Below are 20,030 nucleotides of genomic sequence, written 5' to 3' on the forward strand. Positions count from 1 at the left end.
TTCCTCCCTCTCACCTGACCCTTGGTTCCCTAACATTTCTGGGAGGTCATTTGTATCCTCCTTTGTGAAGACAGAACCAAAGTATGTGTTTAATTGTTCTGCCATTTCTTTGTTCCCCATTATAATTTCCTCCATTTCTGACTGTAAGGGTCCTACATTTGTCTTCACTAATCTTTTTCTCTTGACTTATTTATAGAAGCTTTTACAGTCAGTTTTTATGTTCCCTGCTGGTTTACTCTCATACTCTATTTTTCCCCTCTTAATCAATCTCTTTGTCCTCCTTTGCTGAATTCTAAACCGCTCCCAATCCTCAGGCTTGCCGCTTTTTCTGGCAATTTTATATGTCGCCTCTTGGGATCTAATACTATCCCAAATTTCTTTTGTAAGCCATGGTTGAGCCACCTTTCCTGTTTTATTTTTGCGCCAGACAGGAATGAATAATTGTTGTAATTCCTGCACACGTTCTTTAAATATTAGCCATTGCCTATCCACCGTCATCCCTTTTAGTAAAGTTCCTCAATCTATCACAGCCAACCCGCACCTCATACTTTCATAATTTCCTTTATCTAGATTCGGGACCCTTGTTTCGGATTCAACTACTTCACTCTCCATCTTAATGAGGAATTCTATCATGTTATGGTCGCTCTTCCCTAAAGGACCCCGTACAACAAGATTGTTAATTAATCCTTTCTCATTGCACATGAGACATTCTCGGATCGCCTATTCTCTAGTTGATTCCTCAACATATTGGTCTAGAAAACCATCACGTACACACTCCAGGAATTCCTCCTCAACAGTATTATTGCTAATTTGGTTTGACCAATCTATATGTAGATTAAAGTCACCATGATTATAGTTGTACCCTTCTTGCATGCGTCTCTAATTTCCTGTTTAATGCCCTACCCTACATCTCCACTATTGTTTGGGGGCCTATAGACAACCCCCACCAATGTTTTCTGCCCCTTGGTGTTTCTTAGCTCCACCCATACAGATTCCACATCGTGATTTTCCAAGCCAATATCCTTCCTCACTATTGCATTGATTTTCTCCTTTACTAACAACGTATTACTTGTATTAGGAGCACAAGATGCAGTTACACAGAGGCTTTAAGACCAATCTATCACAAATTCAAATCTCTTGTTATAGTAAATTAAGCCTGTCTTTATTTGTCTGGAGATAATAATGGAAATGTCGTAAGAAACATTCTTGAAAATTATTTTTTTGTTTAGAAGCTACTGTAGACACTTTTACAGATATATTAATTATGTGTTTTTTTTTCTTTTACAGAATGCTCAGAGATATGCTGAAAAAGTGTTAGGGCAAAAATGTCGGCAGTCCTTTGTTCAGCAACAGATGGCTATTTTGTTTCCTCACAAATATGACCTCAACATGCGTCCTTTTCTGGAGAGAAATTCCATTTTACGTGACACTGTATTCAAGTATAACACCCCATTTGGTTTCAACACACACAAGAATAGTTTTTACCGACTCATTGATCTCATGCCCACGGTATCACTGCCAGAAGAACTGGAAAGTAAGCCCTGCAAGCGCTGTGTTGTCTTAGGAAGTGGTGGAATACTACGGGGGTTAGGTCTTGGACCCTATTTGGATACATTTGATGTCGTCATCAGGTACAGAATATTACATATTTGCATATACCAGTCACATTTCTACAAGAGAGCACTGCTCAAATGACTTGTGATGCTTTAAAAACATTTTTGCTTTGATTTTAATGTGTCTGTCTGTCTAAATGTAACATAACTAGCTTTTTTTAGTCATGATATCTGGCCATCATGGGGTGGGGCAGACTTGATGAACCATCTGGTCTTTTCCTGCCCGTCAATTTCTTATGTTCTCAATGTAATGAAGATTAAAAAGTGTAATTCAAAGGTATTTAATAGAGATAACTAAATGCTGCACAGATCTGTCCCTGTGAGATCATGTGATCCTAAAATAGAAGCACAGTCATCCCAAGAAGCTAATGGTACTAGGGAGTTTTCCTGCAGGTGAAGTTAGGCATCTATTGAGTTTACCATGCATTTATCACTTGCTAGGTATGCTACATGATGTTGCTTTTCAACTTCAAATACCAGCTAGAGATGTGTTTCTCTCCCATCATCGAGGAAGGTATTTAGAATTTCAGCTTCAGAATGGTTGGGATGTTTTTGACTTAAATGCATACGATACTGGTAAGAAGGTCTCTTGACAAATTACATATCAGGATGCTTTGACAAATGAAAATTAGCATATCTTGATTGTGATCTTTAGATCTATGTTCCGTGACTTGTCCTTAAGCCTTGCACAAAGCTGTTAAATATTCACCATTTTGAAAATTTTTGTCTTCCATGCAGTTGATGATTTCACAATATATCTGATTGTATGAAGCTATAGTTATGGCAAGCCACCCCAATTAAGTATTCAGTGATAGAAATTCACTGATGCATATAAACTTAAAGAAAAGTGTAATTCAAATTGTTCTTGTAATTTTATTTACCTATCAAGAAATTTATGTTCTTCCCACTTAGGCTGAACAATGCACCAATCCAAGGATTCACTCGAGATGTTGGTAACAAAACCACTATAAGAATGAGCTATCCAGAGGGAGCACCAAAATCTCTACTTGACTATGATCCTTACATGCTGTTTGTTGCTGTCATGTACAAGGGGGTAGATTTCAGCTGGCTGAAGGCTATGATCAAAAAGGAACAAGTGGTGAGTAGGTTCACTAAAATGTCAACACTTCCTACTGATGCACTTTGTTATTTGCAACAGCGGTTAATATACTTGAACACATTGCATCCTTATTGCTTCAGGTAGCTCAAGATTTTAAACTATCACTACAGTATTGGCAGAAGTGAACAGTACAGAGGAGTTTTAAGCCTAGACTATGGGTGCAGTTGCCTTTGCTGGGTATCTAATGCAGCAGGAGAGGGTGGCCTGAGAATGCAGAGGATATAGGAGATGTGTAACTTAATAAACTACCCTTGCAATAGATCTGCTGCAAAAGAGTCAACCATCTGGGCATGATGAGGCACGTGGTCAGTAGAGAGGCTGTGACTGAGGTTTGTCAGTGGTTCATGAAGATCTGCATGGACAGTCATTAACAATGGCAGTGAAGTTCACTACTGCCACCCAATCTTTATGCTACAGGGTCCATCCATCGAGAACAGCACACAAATCAGTTGTGGTGCTGTCCACTGCTCCGTTGAGGAGGTAACTGAAATCCTGTTTTGCCATGCACCCAGCAGTGACGATCATTAGCAGCATAAACAACTGATATTTTCCAAATTTGAGGTTTTACCAAGGTACAGGACATTGTTGTTGTATGCACTTAGCCATTTGTGCACCAACCAACAATCCTAAGTCATACTTAAACAGGAAGGGTGATTATTCCACCAACAAGAAATGGTATGTGACACCCATCAGAAGATAGAATCATAGAAAGGTTATAGCACGGAAGGAGGCCATTCGGCCCATTGAGTCCGCGCCGGCTTTATGCAAGAGCAATCCAGGTAGTCCTATTCCCCCGCCCTGTCCATGTAGCTGTGCAATTTTTTTCCTTTCAAGTACTTATCCAGTTCCCTTTTGAAGGCCATGATTGAATCTGCCTCCAACACCTCCTCGGGCAGTGCATTCCAGATCCTAACCACTCGCTGTGTAAAAAAGTTTTTCCTCATGTCACCTTTGGTTCTTTTGCCAATCAATCATCTTAAATGTATGTCCTCTGGTTCTTGACCCTTCTGCCAGTGGGAACAGTTTCTCTCTATCTATTCTGTCTAGACCCTTCATGATTTTGAATACCTCAATCAAATCTCCTCGCAACCGTCTCTGTTCCAAGGAGAACAACCCCAGCTTCTCTAGTCTATCCACGTAACTGAAATCCCTCATCCCTGGAATCATTCTGGTAAATCTTTTCTGCACCCTCTCTAAGGCCTTCACATCTTTCCTAAAGTGCGTTGCCCAGAACTGAACACAATACTCCAGTTGTGGCTGAACCTGTGTTCTATAAAGGTTCATCATGACTTTCATACTTTTGTACTCTATGCCTCTATTTATAAAGCCCAGGATCCTGTATGCTTTTTTACCGCTTTCTCAACTTGCCCTGCCACCTTCAACGATTTACGAACATAAGAAATAGGAGCAGGAGTAGGCCAATCGGCCCCTCGAGCCTGCTCCGCCATTCAATAAGATCATGGCTGATCTGATCCTAACCTCAAATTTAAATTCATGTCCAATTTCCTGCCTGCTCCCCATAACCCCTAATTCCCTTTACTTCTAGGTGCACATATACCCCCAGATCTCTATGTTCCTGTACCCCTTTTAGAGTTGTGATTCTAGTTTATATTGCCTCTCCTCGTTCTTCCTACCGAAATGTATCACTTCACATTTTCTGCCTTAAATTTCATCTGCTACGTGTCTGCCCATGCCACCAGCCTGTCTATATCCTCTTGAAGTCTATCACTATCCTCCTCAGTGTTTACTTCGAAGTTTTGTGTCATCTGCAAATTTTGAAATTGTGCCCTGTACACCCAAGTCCAAGTCATTAATATATATCAAGAAAAGCAGTGGTCCAAGCACTGACCCCTGGGGAACACTATTGTACACCTCCCTCCAGTCTGAAAAACAACCGTTCACCACTACTCTCTGTTTCCTGTCACTTAGCCAATTCTGTATCCATGTTGCTACTGCCTCCTTTATTCCATGGGCCGCAATCTTAATGATAAGCCTACCGTACAGCACTTTATCAAATGCCTTTTGAAAGTCCATATACACCACATCAACTGCCTTGCCCTCATCTACCCTCTCTGTTACCTCATCAAAAAACTCTATCAGGTTAGTTAAACACGATTTGCCTTTAACAAATCCGTGCTGGCTTTCCCTAATCAGTCTACAATGACAATAATGCATGTCTTGCACTCTTCCTAGGGCAAACTTTGCATTCTGAGACTGTCAAATCTTTGAAGAAACAGGAAGGATAGGGAGTTAACTTCTACATGGTGCAACCATGGCTAATGAAACCTTTGTCCCAGCAGAAAATAGATGCAACAAGATCAAGGGACATACCAGATGGAGCGGTGCAGAGGAGATTTACCAGAATATTACCAGTGATGAGGGACTTCAGTTATGTGGCAAGACTAGAGAAGCTGGGATTGTTCTCCTTAGAGCAGAGAATGATAAGGGGAGATTTAATTGAGGTGTTCAAGCTGGCACAGACATGATGGGCCGAATGGCCTCCCCTTGTGCTGTAAGATTATATGATTCTATGACTTTGTTGTCCGACTTCTTTGATAATCCGCTGGTGCGGATCCTGATGGGAGGCTGGTAGTGTAAACGATAACACATTCTGAACTGGTTGATGTGAGACAGTTTGAGCTAAATTTAGGTATCGTTAACTCCTTTTCAACATTTGAAAAGAAAAATTTTAAGGGATATAAGGAATGGAACTGTGGCTAAATGGATTTTTGCCTGTCTTGAATTTTTAAACTTGTATTCTTGTTATGCTACAGTAAGGGATTAACTCCCAATGCTACACATGGGAATACCTTCAGTTTGAACTCACCCATTTGTCTACTAGATTTTCCTCAAGGTGCAAGTTTGTTTTGGCCGAATAATGAAGCGACATTTGCAATTTTCCAATCCATAGGGACAATTCCTGAATTTAGAGAGCTTGAGGAAATTATCTTTCCTTAACTATTTATTTTAATACCCTGGGTGTAAACTATCATTCTGTGCCTATATACATTAGTTTGCACTTTGTTAACAGCAGTAGTTAATCATACAATTTCAGTAGTTTCAACAAGTAATCAATAGTCAATACCCAACAGGACCTTGCTGAGCTCAAATTGGCGGCTGTGTTTCCTTACATTACAACAGTAAATCAGTGCGTATGCAGCCATTGGTTGTAATACTGAGTGGTTTAAAGATTTCTACCAGCCTAACAAGCGCAATCAGGCTAGTCTAAGGTAATAGTAAGTAAACATATGGTTAGTGACGATATTTAGAGGAAAAAGTGAGTTGGATCTTTATTGTTTTACATATTGAGAATTGTAGGGAAAATATATCTTGCTGTGAAAACTATTCTCATCTGCCTTCTGTAAATAAACACCACTTATTGGTTCAACCCTGTGTCTTGAATTGGTAATACTGTTTATCCAATCCGCTGTCCATAAAGAGAGGAGAATTCACATGCCAGCACATGATTCAATCTAGTAGCTGATGTATGTGAATTGCAGTAGATGTCGTATATTTGGACTTTCAAAAGGCATTTGATAAAGTGCCACGTAACAGATTTATTCGGAAAATAGAAGCACAAAGGGACGGTGGTAACTTGGGTACATAAATGGCCAAGGGATAGGAGGCAGGAGAGTAGTGGTGAACAGATGTTTTTCGGACTGGAGAGAAGTATGCAGTGGGGTTCCGCAGGGATCGGTATTAGGATCATTGCTTTTCTTATATATAAATGACCTGGACTTGGGTATAGGGAGTACAATTTTGAAGATGGTGGATTATCCAACACTTGGCAATGTAGTAAATAGTGAAGACGATAGTAGCAGACTTCAGGAGGATATAGACAGACTGGTGAAATGGGCAGACACATGGCAGATGCAATGTAATGTGGATAAGTGTGAAGTGATGCACTTTGGGAGGAACAACATGAAGAGACAGTGGGGGAAAAATTCGATAAGGGTCCTTTTTGGGTGGTTACCACCCCGTGCCCGACAGACCCTGCACAGGCAGGACGCAAGTTTGGACCCACGGGAGCACTTACCTGCAATCAGTGTTCCTTTCCAGGCATTGTACGTGGAATCAATGTAATTCACACTTTCCACCTCCAAAGGGAGCTCAATCTCTTAAAGGGAGGATGTTTCTTAGAAATATCTTAAAGGTAGCTGGTACCTGTTATTTGCTGAAAATAACAGTCTACTGTCTGCACGGAGTCTGAACAGGGATCAGACATCGCATACATAAAACACAGATGCAGGTTCCATCCCTATGTTTACACACTGATGAGTTATGTTAAAACATTGAATAAAGGTTGCGCACTACTAAATCCCACATCCTCCAATCTGCACACCAGACCTCACCAATCTGCCGATCTGAGTTGGTACCAGGCCTGCGAGAGCGCATGCACCAAGTTTCTCTGCTGATGCACAAGAGACCTTGGGTGCAAGAGGTGGACAGAAGAAGGGACATCCTATATCCACAGGGGGGAGCAAGAGGCCCTCCAGACATATACTCAAAAGACAGTGGGAGGGAATGAAGTCAATGCCAGTCGCACAGCATCATGAACATGGATGCAGTGCAGGAAGAAGTTCAATGCTTTGACATGAGTGGTCAAGGTGAGTGAGGTCAACTGTCAAGTGGCGTCTCCTACCAACTGCACCACGCACTATAGCCCCCATCCCCCACATACCAATAAACTCTTTCCATCAGTACTCAAGTCATCCAATCAGATGCTTCCTCTCACCCTTACACATTACCACTGTTTCAAGCCGTCCACCCACAAGGCACAGGCCACACACACTGGCAGCTATTCAACCATGACAGGCACATCACCCAGACACACGTCCTGCTTTCTTGCAGGAGAAGGTGGAGCATATCAAGAGGCAGCAAGTGGCAGTGGCATTTAGCCCCTCGAGCCTGTTCCACCATTCAATGAGATCATGGTGGCCCTGTGACCTAACTCCATATACCCGTCTTAGCCCCATATCCCTTAATACCCTTGGTTCACAGAAATCTGTCAATCTCAGATTTAACATTCACATGCAGAAGAGCGTTCCAAACGTTCCCCACCCTTTGCATGTAGAAGTATTTCCTAACTTCACTCCTGCACGTCTTGGCTCTAAATGTTAGGCTATGTCCCCGTGTCCTAGTGTTCAAGTCTAGGAGACCTCCAAAAACAGTTACAAATGTCTAGGCAGCCAGAAGCAATAATCCAGTCACTAACTTGTAAATCCTGCATGGTCCCTTTAAATAGTGCCGGTAGGGGGTCCTCCAGGCACTGTAAGACACGTTCAGATGGTCGGGGTTAAGACTGCGTTGAGTTGAGTGTTAACTCCCAAAATGGTGTCTATCACTTTAAATCAGCGTTGCACACTGATTGAAGCCATTTTCTCCCTACATTACATGATTCCAACATTCGTTATCTGCGCCTGCGCTAACTCCTATACCAAGATGGCGTCCGGCGCTCGTCATGCGGGAAACGTGTGTGCGCATTCAAGACGCCATCTTGAATGTCGGAGAGGCCGTGTAGCGCCGAAACAACGGGCACTACATGGCCCAATTTAATGCCCTGTATAATCTAAATTGTAATCTTTTGAGGGGGGTGCAAGAGCAGAGGGATGCATATTCACAAATCTTTGAAGGTGGCAGGGCAAATTGATAAGGCAGTTAAGAAAGCACATGGGATACTTAGGTTTGTAAATAGAGGCATTGAATACAAAAACAAAGAAGTCATGCCAAACCTTTACAAATCAGTGGTTAGGCCTCAGCTGGAATATTGTGTACAATTCTGGGCACCACGCATTAGGAAGGATTTCAAGGCCTTGGAGAGGGTGCAGAGGAGGTTAACCAGGATGATACCAGGGATGAGGGACTTCAGTTATGGGAAGAGATAGGGAATTCAGGAGAAACTTCTTCACCCAAAGAACGGTAAGAATGTGGAATTCACTACCACAAGGAGTAGTTGAGGCAACTAGCATAGATACATTTAAAGGGAAATTGGATAAACATGAGGGCGAAGGGAATAGAAGGATATTTTAATAGGGTTAGATGAAGAAGGGTAGGAGGAGGTTCACATGGAGCATAAGCACCAACGTGGACCTATTGGGCCGAATGTCCTGTTTGTGTGCTGTACATTCTTTGTAATTCATTGTAAGATTGGAGAAGCTGGGTTTGTTCTCTGAGCAGAGAAGGTTAAGGGGAGACCTAATAGAGGTATTCAAAATTATGAGGGGTTTTGATAAATAGGGCAAATAGGGAGAAACTGTTTCTACTGGCAAGTGGGTCGGTAACCAGAGGTCATAGATTTAAAATAATTGGCAAAGAGCTAGAGGGGAAATGAGGAGAAATTGTTTCACACAGAGGGTTGTTAAGATCTGGAACGCCCTACCTGAAAGAGTGGTGGAAACAGATTCCGTAGGAACTTTCAAAAGGCAATTAGACATATACTTGAAGAGGATTAATTTGCAGGGTTATGGGGAAAAGGCTGGGGAGTGGGATTAATTTGGACAGCTCTGTCAAAGAGCCAGCACAGGCATGACGGGCCAACAGGCCTCCTTCTGTACTGTATGATTCTATGTAGTAAGGATTCTCTGTTATGTCTGCATCATGCGGTCCTTCATCTATATAGTGGGCAGCAAAACGTGCATTCTGGATCATAGAGTTCACAGCAGTGGCCGGTGACATAGAACCCAAGCATAAAAACCAAAAAAATGTGATGGGTACTCAGTGAATAGCTCTTTCAGATGTGATGGCCTGACTAGCTTCCTTCAATGCTGTAAAATTCTATAGGTACAATTATTTGTTGATACACAGCCAAATGAGAGCATGTCAAAATGGCAACATCTCTGACAACTGATTAAGACTTGTAAGTGATTACAGCATTCCATTGTGAGTGCTGAGGCAGTATTTACTTGCAGGTAAGGAACCTTAATAGTAAAAATACTGTTTGATAAGAGTAACAGCTACAAAGCTGGGTCAATTAATGAATGCAGTGTTTTGCTTTGCTTTCCTATATGCAGTATAAATATTTAGCTAAAAGTGACATGCTAAGATGTTAAGATCATTCATTACTTCTCCACAGTAGCAAAACCTCTGGTTCATCAATAGTTGCTGTTATGGTAGACAAACCATAATTATGTCCTATTCCATGTTTCATTCTTTTCTTCTGTCACTTTGGCAAATGATGCCTTACCGGTGGGGTATTCATTCATTTCAGACCATATTGAATCATCAGGAGGAAATCACTTAATGGGTTTTTAAGTCTTTACATAGTGGTGATGATGGAAGTGGCCCTAGAGGTATTTTCATGTGCTCTTTCTTTGTCAGAGGATGAACTCCTTATTTCTCAGGTTGTTTTCTTTCTGAGAAACACACAAACTTTAGCTGTGAATACAAATGGCCACTTGCTTACGGGCAGGCAAACGACTTTGCCACTCTAAACTGGTCACCAGGAGATGTGCAAGAACAGCCTGACGATCTCTCGCTGATCTTCCCTCCCTTGTGGGAAGTACTGACCTTCCCTGAGCACTTCCCCACTTTAGTAGTGCCTTCGGCTTCCTCCCAACCCTAACTGTGTCAGTGTAAAGAAGGTTACCTCTGAGACATGGTCTGGAACTGATTATTCTTTGTGTTAGGCATAATGTAACTGTAGCCAGTACTTTACCCAATCTTTACTTATCAGTTTTATAAACCAGTACAACCTCCTGTGCTGCAATTTGTTTTCTTCTAATTGAAAAGAACTGAATGTCCAGTCATCTCTTTTCAATCATAAAGAATGACAGTATAGGAGGTGACATACATCACAGTCAGAGGATGGGTTAGAGCATTCATGCTGAGTTTTAGGGAGCTCTCCTTAATCCATCACATTGTGATGGGAGAGGATGATGTAACTCCATACTTGCACCAGCTACAAGCTGGTATTAATCCTGCAAGTTCAGTATGATGAACATAGTGGAAAAAAGCATCACGATGAATATCCTAAAGAGGGGTTTACATTGAAAAACAGATACTTCATTTTCCAGAGCCACAACAGTATGAATAGCACGCTGCCAAATAAAAGAACAAAATGTCATTATTGAAGTATTTGTGCATCCCGGCTAAATATTCAAATAGAAAATATGTTTAGTATATTTTGAGATAGACACAAAAGTCCTGGCATCTTGCATTCAAATGGAAAATTGTATCCCAGTATTGGTTTTAGTGAAGTTAGACCTAAGTGATGTGTAGAAGTTGGTGAATTAACTTAATAGGCATAAGAATTGTGAAACAAAAACATCACTGTACATAAGGCATTTGTTAATTTCCAGTATTAACATTTTTTTTTGTCATTACCTACTCTAGTCATTTTGGGAAAAAATCTGGTTCTGGCAGGCAGTTGCAAAGGAAGTACCAATTGAACCAGCACAGTTTCGAATTCTGAACCCTGAGATTATAAGAGAGACGGCTATAGATCTTCTGCAGTTACCTGAACCTCGATCAAAACTGTGGGGATGGGACCAGGTATGGTCTGAATTTGGGCTATTTGGTTAACAAATGTGTTCTGGGAAAATTACAGTTTGGAGAAACATGGTTTGAAGGCCATGTGACATGATTATGGATGTTTGGTGAAGGGTTGCCGTAGTCTGTGATTGTGTAAGCTATATCCTTTTAATGTTTGTTGGAACTAAAAATGCAGTTCTGACTGCAGAATGTTATAATTTTTTTGGAAACTCTTTTTGTGTGTCCAATGTGGAGCCATGGCCCACTTTTGTATGGATTATGGTGAATGTTGTATAAGCAGGGCACTTGATGCAGAGGAATCTTGTTTTAGACAGGCACCCCCATGAAAATTCAAAAATGGATAGAACTGAATATTGATTAAGAAAAGGGATATGTTTTATGCCCTTTTTGTGCCTGGTTCTCACTGCATCTTTTCCAAGGTGGCTACCAACAATCATGACCAATATTTTCCAAATAAATTAAGTAACAACTTTTCCATCCCCTTTCAGTGTTATTCTATTAGTATCTTGTTTATACCCTTTAGGATCTTGAATCCCTCAGTCTTTTCAGTGTAACCATCCTCTGCTTCTGCAGCCTCTCCTCATAAATTAGGTGCGTAATTCCACCTATCAATCTAGCTGCCTTTCACTGTCCAATTCCAATGCCTGGTTATCTTTCTCGTAGTATGACCAGAATTGTGCCCAGTACTCCAAGTAGGTTTAGTTCTGTATTTCTCCAGGTGGTTTGTCATTTGTTTCTTCAGGATGCCCTCCAGTACTTTCCCTATAATGTCAGACTAACCAGCCTGTAGTTCTCTGTTAATTCTGCTTTTTTAATAGATTTATGTTCTTTTTTTCTCCAATCATCAGACTCAGTCCCCATCCAATTTCATTAGCTGCGTCTTTTAAGCATCCTTAGGTGCAATCTGTCTGTACCTGGGGCCTTGGTTTCCTTCAGTGTCTTCAGCCTGCTCATCCCTTCTTTATCAGTTACATCCGTTTTTCCTTAGAATCTCATCTCATTTAAACTACTTACATTAAGAGTGTGTAAAGTTCCCAAATAAGGAGCTGTGGCTTTCTTAGTATTATGGTAATACTGTGGTGCTGTACTGGTCATTGCACACACATTGCTTTTGAAAATTAAATGCTAATACAGTCTTGTGCATTAAACTGGTGGCTGCAGCCAGTTAATGCATCAGAATAAGAAATACTTAATTGATACTCAAGCTGAAATTTCCATCTAAAACTTTACTATTACTTAAAGTTCAAATTGTACTAATCTGGAAAATATATGGGATGGCTGCACGTTTGGCTCTTGTATTCAGCATTGTACACTCTCAATCAATAGCAAAATACTGCGAATGCTGGAAATCTGAAATAAAAACAGAAAATGCTGGAAATACTCAGCAAGTGAGGCAGCATCTGTGGAGAAATAAACAGAGTTAACGTTTCAGGTCAATGACCTTTCATCAGAACTGGAAGAAATTGAAGATTAAACAGTTTTTTAGCAAGTACAGAGCCAGGGAAAGCGGGGGGGGGGGGGTGGGGGGGAGAGCAAAGAACAAAAGGGAAGGTCTGTGATAGGATGGCAGGCAGAAGTGATGAAATGACAAAAGGGATGATGGTGCAAGGCAAGGAGGGTGGTAATGGGACAAGTAAGGAAACAAAAGATAGTGAGTCCATCTTTTGTTTCTTTACTTGTTCCATTACCACTCTTCATCATCCCTTTTGTCATTTCATCACTCCTGCCTGCCAAGTTATTACAGACCTTCCCTTTTGTTCTTTCCTCCCCTCCCCTTCCTCTCCCCTTCCCGCCCCCCGCTTTCCCTTGCTTAAAAACTTTTTAATCTTCAACTTCTACCAATTCTGACTAAAGGTCATTGACCTGAAACGTTAACTCTGTTTCTTTCTCCACAGATGCTGCCTGACTTGCTGAATATTTCCAGCATTTTCTGTTTTTATTGTACACTCTCAAGTCAGGCATAGAATAAAACTTGCTCTACTCAATCCCACTAATGTGCCTTAGAATCATAGAAGTTTACAACATGGAAACAGGCCCTTCGGCCCAACATGTCCATGTCGCCCAGTTTATACCACTAAGCTAGTCCCAATTGCCTGCACTTGGCCCATATATCCATATTACCCATGTAACTGTCCAAATGCTTTTTAAAAGACAACATTGTACCTGCCTCTACTACTGCCTCTGGCAGCTCATTCCAGACACTCACCACCCTTTGAGTGAAAAAATTGCCCCTCTGGACCCTTTTGTATCTCTCCCCTCTCACCTTAAATCTATGCCCCCTCGTTATAGACTCCCCTACCTTTGGGAAAAGATTTTGACTATCTACCTTATCTATGCCCCTCATTATTTTATAGACTTCTATAAGATCACCCTTTAACCTCCTACTCTCCAGGGAAAAAAGTCTCAGTCTATCCAACCTCTCCCTGTAAGTCAAACCATCAAGTCCCGGTAGCATCCTAGTAAATCTTTTCTGCACTCTTTCTAGTTTAATAATATCCTTTCTATAATAGGGTGACCAGAACTGTACACAGTATTCCAAGTGTGGCCGTACTAATGTATTGTACAACTTCAACAAGACATCCCAACTCCTGTATTCAATGTTCTGACCAATGAAACCAAGCATGCTGAATGCCTTCTTCACCACCCTATCCACCTGTGACTCCACTTTCAAGGAGCTATGAACCTGTACTCCTAGATCTCTTTATTCTATAACTCTCCCCAACGCCCTACCATTAACGGAGTAGGTCCTGGCCCGATTCGATCTACCAAAATGCATCACCTTACATTTATCTAAATTAAACTCCATCTGCCATTCATCGGCCCACTGGCCCAATTTATCAAGATCCCGTTGCAATCCGAGATAACCTTCTTCACTGTCCACAATGCCACCAATCTTGGTGTCATCTGCAACTTACTAACCATGCCTCCTAAATTCTCATCCAAATCATTAATATAAATAACAAATAACAGCAGACCCAGCACCGATCCCTGAGGCACACCGCTGGTCACAGGTCTCCAGTTTGAAAAACAACCCTCTACAACCACCCTCTGTCTTCTGTCGTCAATCCAATTTTGTATCCAATTGGCTACCTCACCTTGGATCCCGTGAGATTTAACTTTATGTAACAACCTACCATGCGGTACCTTGTCAAAGGCTTTGCTAAAGTCCATGTAGACCACGTCTACTGCACAGCCCTCATCTATCTTCTTGGTTACCCCTTCAAAAAACTCAATCAAATTCGTGACACATGATTTTCCACTCACAAAACCATGCTGACTGTTCCTAATCAGTCCCCGCCTCTCCAAATGCCTGTAGATCCTGTCTCTCAGAATACCCTCTAACAACTTACCCACTACAGATGTCAGGCTCACCGGTCTGTAGTTCCCAGGCTTTTCCCTGCTGCCCTTCTTAAACAAAGGCACAACATTTGCTACCCTCCAATCTTCAGGCACCTCACCTGTAGCTGTCGATGATTCAAATATCTCTGCTAGGGGACCCGCAATTTCCTCCCTAACCTCCCATAACGTCCTGGGATACATTTCATCAGGTCCCGGAGATTTATCTACCTTGATGCGCGTTAAGACTTCCAGCACCTCCCTCTCTGTAATATGTACACTCCTCAAGACATCACTATTTATTTCCCCAAGTTCCCTAACATCCATGCCTTTCTCAACCGTAAATACCGATGTGAAATATTCATTTAGGATCTCACCCATCTCTTGTGGTTCCGCACATAGATGACCTTGTTGATCTTTAAGAGGCCCTACTCTCTCCTTAGTTACTCTTTTGCCCTTTATGTATTTGTAGAAGCTCTTTGGATTCTCCTTTGCCTTATCTGCCAAAGCAATCTCATGTCCCCTTTTTGCCCTCCTTATTTCTCTCTTAACTCTACTCCGGCAATCTCTATACTCTTCAAGGGATCCACTTGATCCCAGCTGCCTATGCATGTCATATGCCTCCTCCTTCTTTTTGACTAGGGCCTCAATCTCCCATGTCATCCAAGGTTCCCTACTTCTACCAGCCTTGCCCTTCACTTTATAAGGAATGTGCTTACCCTGAACCCTGGTTAACACACTTTTGAAAGCCTCCCACTTACCAGACGTCCCTTTGCCTGCCAACAGACTCTCCCAATCAACTTCTGAAAGTTCCTGTCTAATACCATCAAAATGGTCGAGCAGAAATTGATAGCCAAGTTCCGCACCCATGAGGACGGCCTCAACCGGGATCTTGGGTTCATGTCACGCTACACGTTACCCCACCAGCGAACAAAAGCTATCTGTTTTTAATATAATGGGTCATTTGCTGGCTTTCTCTGCCTTCCGGATGTTTCTGCCTCTCTCTCTCTCTCTCTGTTTTTTTTCCTGTTTGTTTTTTTGTTGAATGTGTATTCGGGGGTTCTGTAGGTGACACCTCTCTGTCTGAACACGGTGATTTCCTTGGCAACGGGCAGTTGCAGGGGCAGTCTGTAAACACCATGTATTGTTCTGTGATGTATAAATGCGTAGGCTTCAAGGAGCTCCTGACATTTACCTGAGGAAGGAGGAAGCCTCCGAAAGCTTGTAGATTTCAAATAAAAATCGTTGGACTATAACTTGGTGTTGTAAAATTGTTTACAACCATCAAAATTGGCCTTTCCCCAATTTAGAATTTTAACTTTTGGGCCAGACCTATCATTCTCCATAGCTATCTTAAAACTAATGGAATTATGATCACTGGTCCCAAAGTGATCCCTCACTAACACTTCTGTCACCTGCCCTTTCTTATTTCCCAAGAGGAGGTCAAGTTTTGACACCTCTCTAGTCGGGCCATCCACATACTGAATGAGAAATTCCTCCTGAATACACTCAACAAATTTCTCTCCATCCAAGCCCCTAATGCTATGGCTGTCCCAGTCAATGTTGGGAAAGTTAAAGTCCCCTACTATTACCACCCTATTTTTCTTGCAGCTGTCTGTAATCTCCTTACGTATTTGCTCCTCAATTTCCCGTTGACTATTTGGGGGTCTGTAGTACAATCCTATCAAAGTGATCTCTCCCTTCTTATTCTTCAGTTCTACCCATATAGACTCAGTGGGCGAACCCTCGGATATATCCCCTCTCACTACTGCCGTGATGTTCTCCCTAATCAAGAACGCAACTCCCCCTCCTCTCTTACCTCCTGCTCTATCTTTCCTATAGCATCTGTACCCTGGAACATTGAGCTGCCAGTCCTGCCCCTCCCTTAGCCATGTTTCAGTAATAGCTATAACATCCCAGTCCCATGTACCCATCCATGCCCTGAGTTCATCTGCCTTGCCCATCAGACTTCTTGCATTGAAATAAATGCAGTTTAATCTAGACTTCCCTTGGTCTTTGCCCTGCTTTCTCAGACCATCTGTCCGTTCATGTTTTGTACACTCTCCCTTACTGCCTTTTGTTTCTGTCACCACTTTACTTCCCACTGACTTTCTGCATCGTTTCCCATCCCCCTGCCACATTAGTTTAAACCCTCCCCAACAGCACTAGCAAACACTCCCCCTAGGACATTGGTTCCAGTCCTGCCCAGATGCAGACCGTCCAATTTGTACTGGTCCCACCTCCCCCAGAACCGGTTCCAATGTCCCAGGAATTTGAATCCCTCCCTCTTGCACCATCTCTCAAGCCACGTATTCATCCTAGCTATCCTGTCATTCCTACTCTGACTAGCCCGTGGCACTGGTAGCAATCCTGAGATTACTACCTTTGAGGTCCTACTTTTTAGTTTAACTCCTAACTCCCTAAATTCAGCTTGTACCCCATTCTCAGAAGAGCACCTCCTCTCTTCCCACCGGACCAGTGTGAGTTTCCATTTCCCACATCAGTCACCCTTACAATCTCTGAGATCGTAAACACTTACACAATATTCTCGCAACAATAAGGCCTATTGGACTATTTCATTAAAGCAGTTATAACTCATTATCATTTTGAAGTGCATTTTCCAAACCACATTAATAAGCCTGCTATCCCTTTTTGTTTGCCTTAATTATCGACTTTTGCAAAAATAAATTCATCAACCACTGCCGTTGTAAAATTGCATTGTGTATGTATAAGAACTTTAATTGGATGTTTGGCACCACACAGTGGGCATTTGTTGAATTGCAGTTTTATTATAGTGTCACTAATGGTCTGGAATTTCTTGAAAACTTGCACATGCACCATTATTTTAGTACAGAAGTTACAGGAAATTATGAATAAGAGAGTTATATTAGTTTTTATACCACATCAGAATTTCGTGAGTCTTTGCGCTGCGTCACTGAGAGCCTTGCTAAAACAGATAAAAGTTAACTATAATAGCTTCGCCCCATTCAAAACAGCGGCGATGGCGAATTTCTTTGATTTGTGCTAGTTTTCTGGCCGCTGGAAGACACCTTGATAAAGAAAGGCGCACACACACCGCGGTAATTGAGCCTTTGGCTGCGATGCTTCTGTTTCATCACTATCCTCGTTGTGGCATACTCAAATAAGTTTTTCAGTACAATTTGGTGTCAATTCGCCACTGGAGAATTGAGACTCGCAGCGGTCTAACTTATGATGTTTGTTGTCAGAACTGCCGTTGCAGGAAATTTCGAGCCAATGCATTTTTTTTAAAGCTGATAATAGTCACAATTTTAATAATCAGCATTCTGCCTCTGCCCCTGCCCCTGCCATTTTTTTGTTTCTCTAGGTTTCCATGTATTGCACAACATTTCCTGACTGAGAGGACCAGCAGAGATGGCCTGTTTCCAGTTCTGTGTTTAGTAACTTGTCAATAAAAGCCCATTTTAGAGCTTGAGCACACAAACTAGGTTGATGCTTCACAGCAGCATTATGCTGTATCGACAAGATGAGGCCCCATCTGTCTGTTCAGGTGATACTACTTGAAGAACAGTGTGTTTTCCTGGTGTCCTCACCAACATTCTTCCCTCAAACAATACCACTAAAACATATTAGTCATTTATTTCTTTGTGGGATCTTGCTGTGCGTAAAATGGCTGTTGAATTTGCCAATATAACAATCTTCACTGCACTTTAAATTAATTAGCTATATTGGAAACATTCTGAGATATGATAAGCTGCCATCCAGAGCACACTATGACACAATAGTTGTTCATGAGACTTGCGAACATGGCTATTCTGAAAAGATCCGTTCAAAGATATGTAGAATATCTTGACTGTTTTGTCAGTCAAGGGGGTCAGTTGGCATCTTATTGAGGGTAACTTGACTTTTTCTTCCCAAGGGAGGTAGGGGAAGGAAACTTGATGCTTCATACATGTGGTATAGGAGCATGTCTATGCATATAATGGACTAGATGGAGTGAGCTTGATAAGCTGAATGTCCTTTTCTCACTCTGGATTTTCTTATGTCCTAAAAAAGTTGAAAACTTGCTTTTAACTCATGAGAAACTACCCCATAAATAATTGTAGAGTTGCAAAATCAATATCCAAGCTGTATGACAATGTAAATTGGAACTCGGTAAAGAAAGAAAGATCTTCCATTTATATAGCATCTAATTACGTCCTTGCGATGTCTCAAGGTGCTTAACAACGAATTAATTGCTTTTGAATTGCAGTCACTGTTGTGTGGGCAAACGCAACAACCAATTGCGCACAGTAAGATCCACAAACAGCAAAATGAGATGAATGATAAGTCAGTTTTATTTGGCAGTGCTGGAAAATAACTGCTGCAAGATGAGAGCTTTGAAATTCTTCAGACCTCCTGCTGCAAGGTCATCTGACACTGTACAGTTGATCAATTCACTGCTCTGCTGGCAGGCTTACTGGTCTTCTACATACCTGCTCTCAATTCCAGCAAGAAGACCGGAGGGAACTGGCTAAAAAATGATCACTTGAGCCAGCTACAGACTTCTCAGCTTACAGAAGTGATCCACTGAAAGCATTAAGTGCTACCTCTAAGCAATCCCATGAACAGTCTCTACAGTGCTGATCTTTGTAAAGTTATTGGCTTTAAAATCAACATGAATCCTGCCTGTTTAAATGTGTTCCTGTGCTGGCCGTCTCTGGTCTCTGACAGGTTGGGTGCTGGAGTTGAGGGTGGATGAGAGGTGAACTGTGTGCAGCATCAGCTGATCTTGTTGGTAAACTAAAACAAGTGAGTATTGCTGGAAAGGACTGAAGTAGGCAAATAGAGAGAAGCAATTTACTGTACTTTGGATAGTCTTGATTAGCTACTACTTTCTATTATAGCAGACAATTGAGTCAATGCATAAATGTAGTTTATTACTGTTTTTTTTCTCTTGTGAAATAGTTTTTCTTATAGTCCATGCTTTTTCCCAGCTCCTCAGTAGCCTTATTCATTTAGTGAAAACATTCTTAATGCTAAGTTATCACCACTTTTTTATTTGCATATTTTATGTTGGTATATATTTTTTCAAAAGTACAAAACCTTGGAAGTTTTATTGAACTGGATCAATTTGGTGTTCCTGAATGATCATAAATGCTACATGTGAAATTTGAATTGCAGAAAAAGTAAATTAGCAGTGTGAACCTAAACAAGCAGAAAGTGAAAGCATTATGTTTGTGCTGTGTTTCTCCATTGTTTTTCCAATATGGCAAGCAGCAGCTGTTGAAATATATTCTTATTTGGTTACTGGCCTTTTCTTGTTCTGGTTTTTTGCCTCTCCAAGGAGATTTACATGGCTGCTGGCAGGTGGGGAGCATTTGGGGTCATGGTGCTTATTTGCGACATGACTATGGGACAGGCTTAATGGACCAGCAGATCTTTTCCTGTCCATCAGTTTTGTTTGTTTGTTACACTTTCTCATGTTCTAGTTGAAGCAACTAACTATGATT

General features: G+C 41.5%; 1 protein-coding gene across 1 annotated transcript in view; it reads left to right on the forward strand.

Moving 5' to 3' along the window:
• LOC137320687 (lactosylceramide alpha-2,3-sialyltransferase-like) overlaps positions 1–20,030 on the forward strand; it is a 142,332-nt gene that overhangs the window by 118,320 nt on the left and 3,982 nt on the right. The window contains exons 4-6 of the mRNA XM_067982373.1: positions 1,288–1,631; positions 2,526–2,712; positions 11,065–11,223. Of these exons, the coding sequence (XP_067838474.1) occupies positions 1,288–1,631; positions 2,526–2,712; positions 11,065–11,223 (690 nt within the window). The remainder of the gene's footprint in view (positions 1–1,287; positions 1,632–2,525; positions 2,713–11,064; positions 11,224–20,030) is intronic.

Source organism: Heptranchias perlo, chromosome 1 (genome assembly GCF_035084215.1).
Source record: "Heptranchias perlo isolate sHepPer1 chromosome 1, sHepPer1.hap1, whole genome shotgun sequence".
Lineage (NCBI taxonomy): Eukaryota > Metazoa > Chordata > Chondrichthyes > Hexanchiformes > Hexanchidae > Heptranchias > Heptranchias perlo.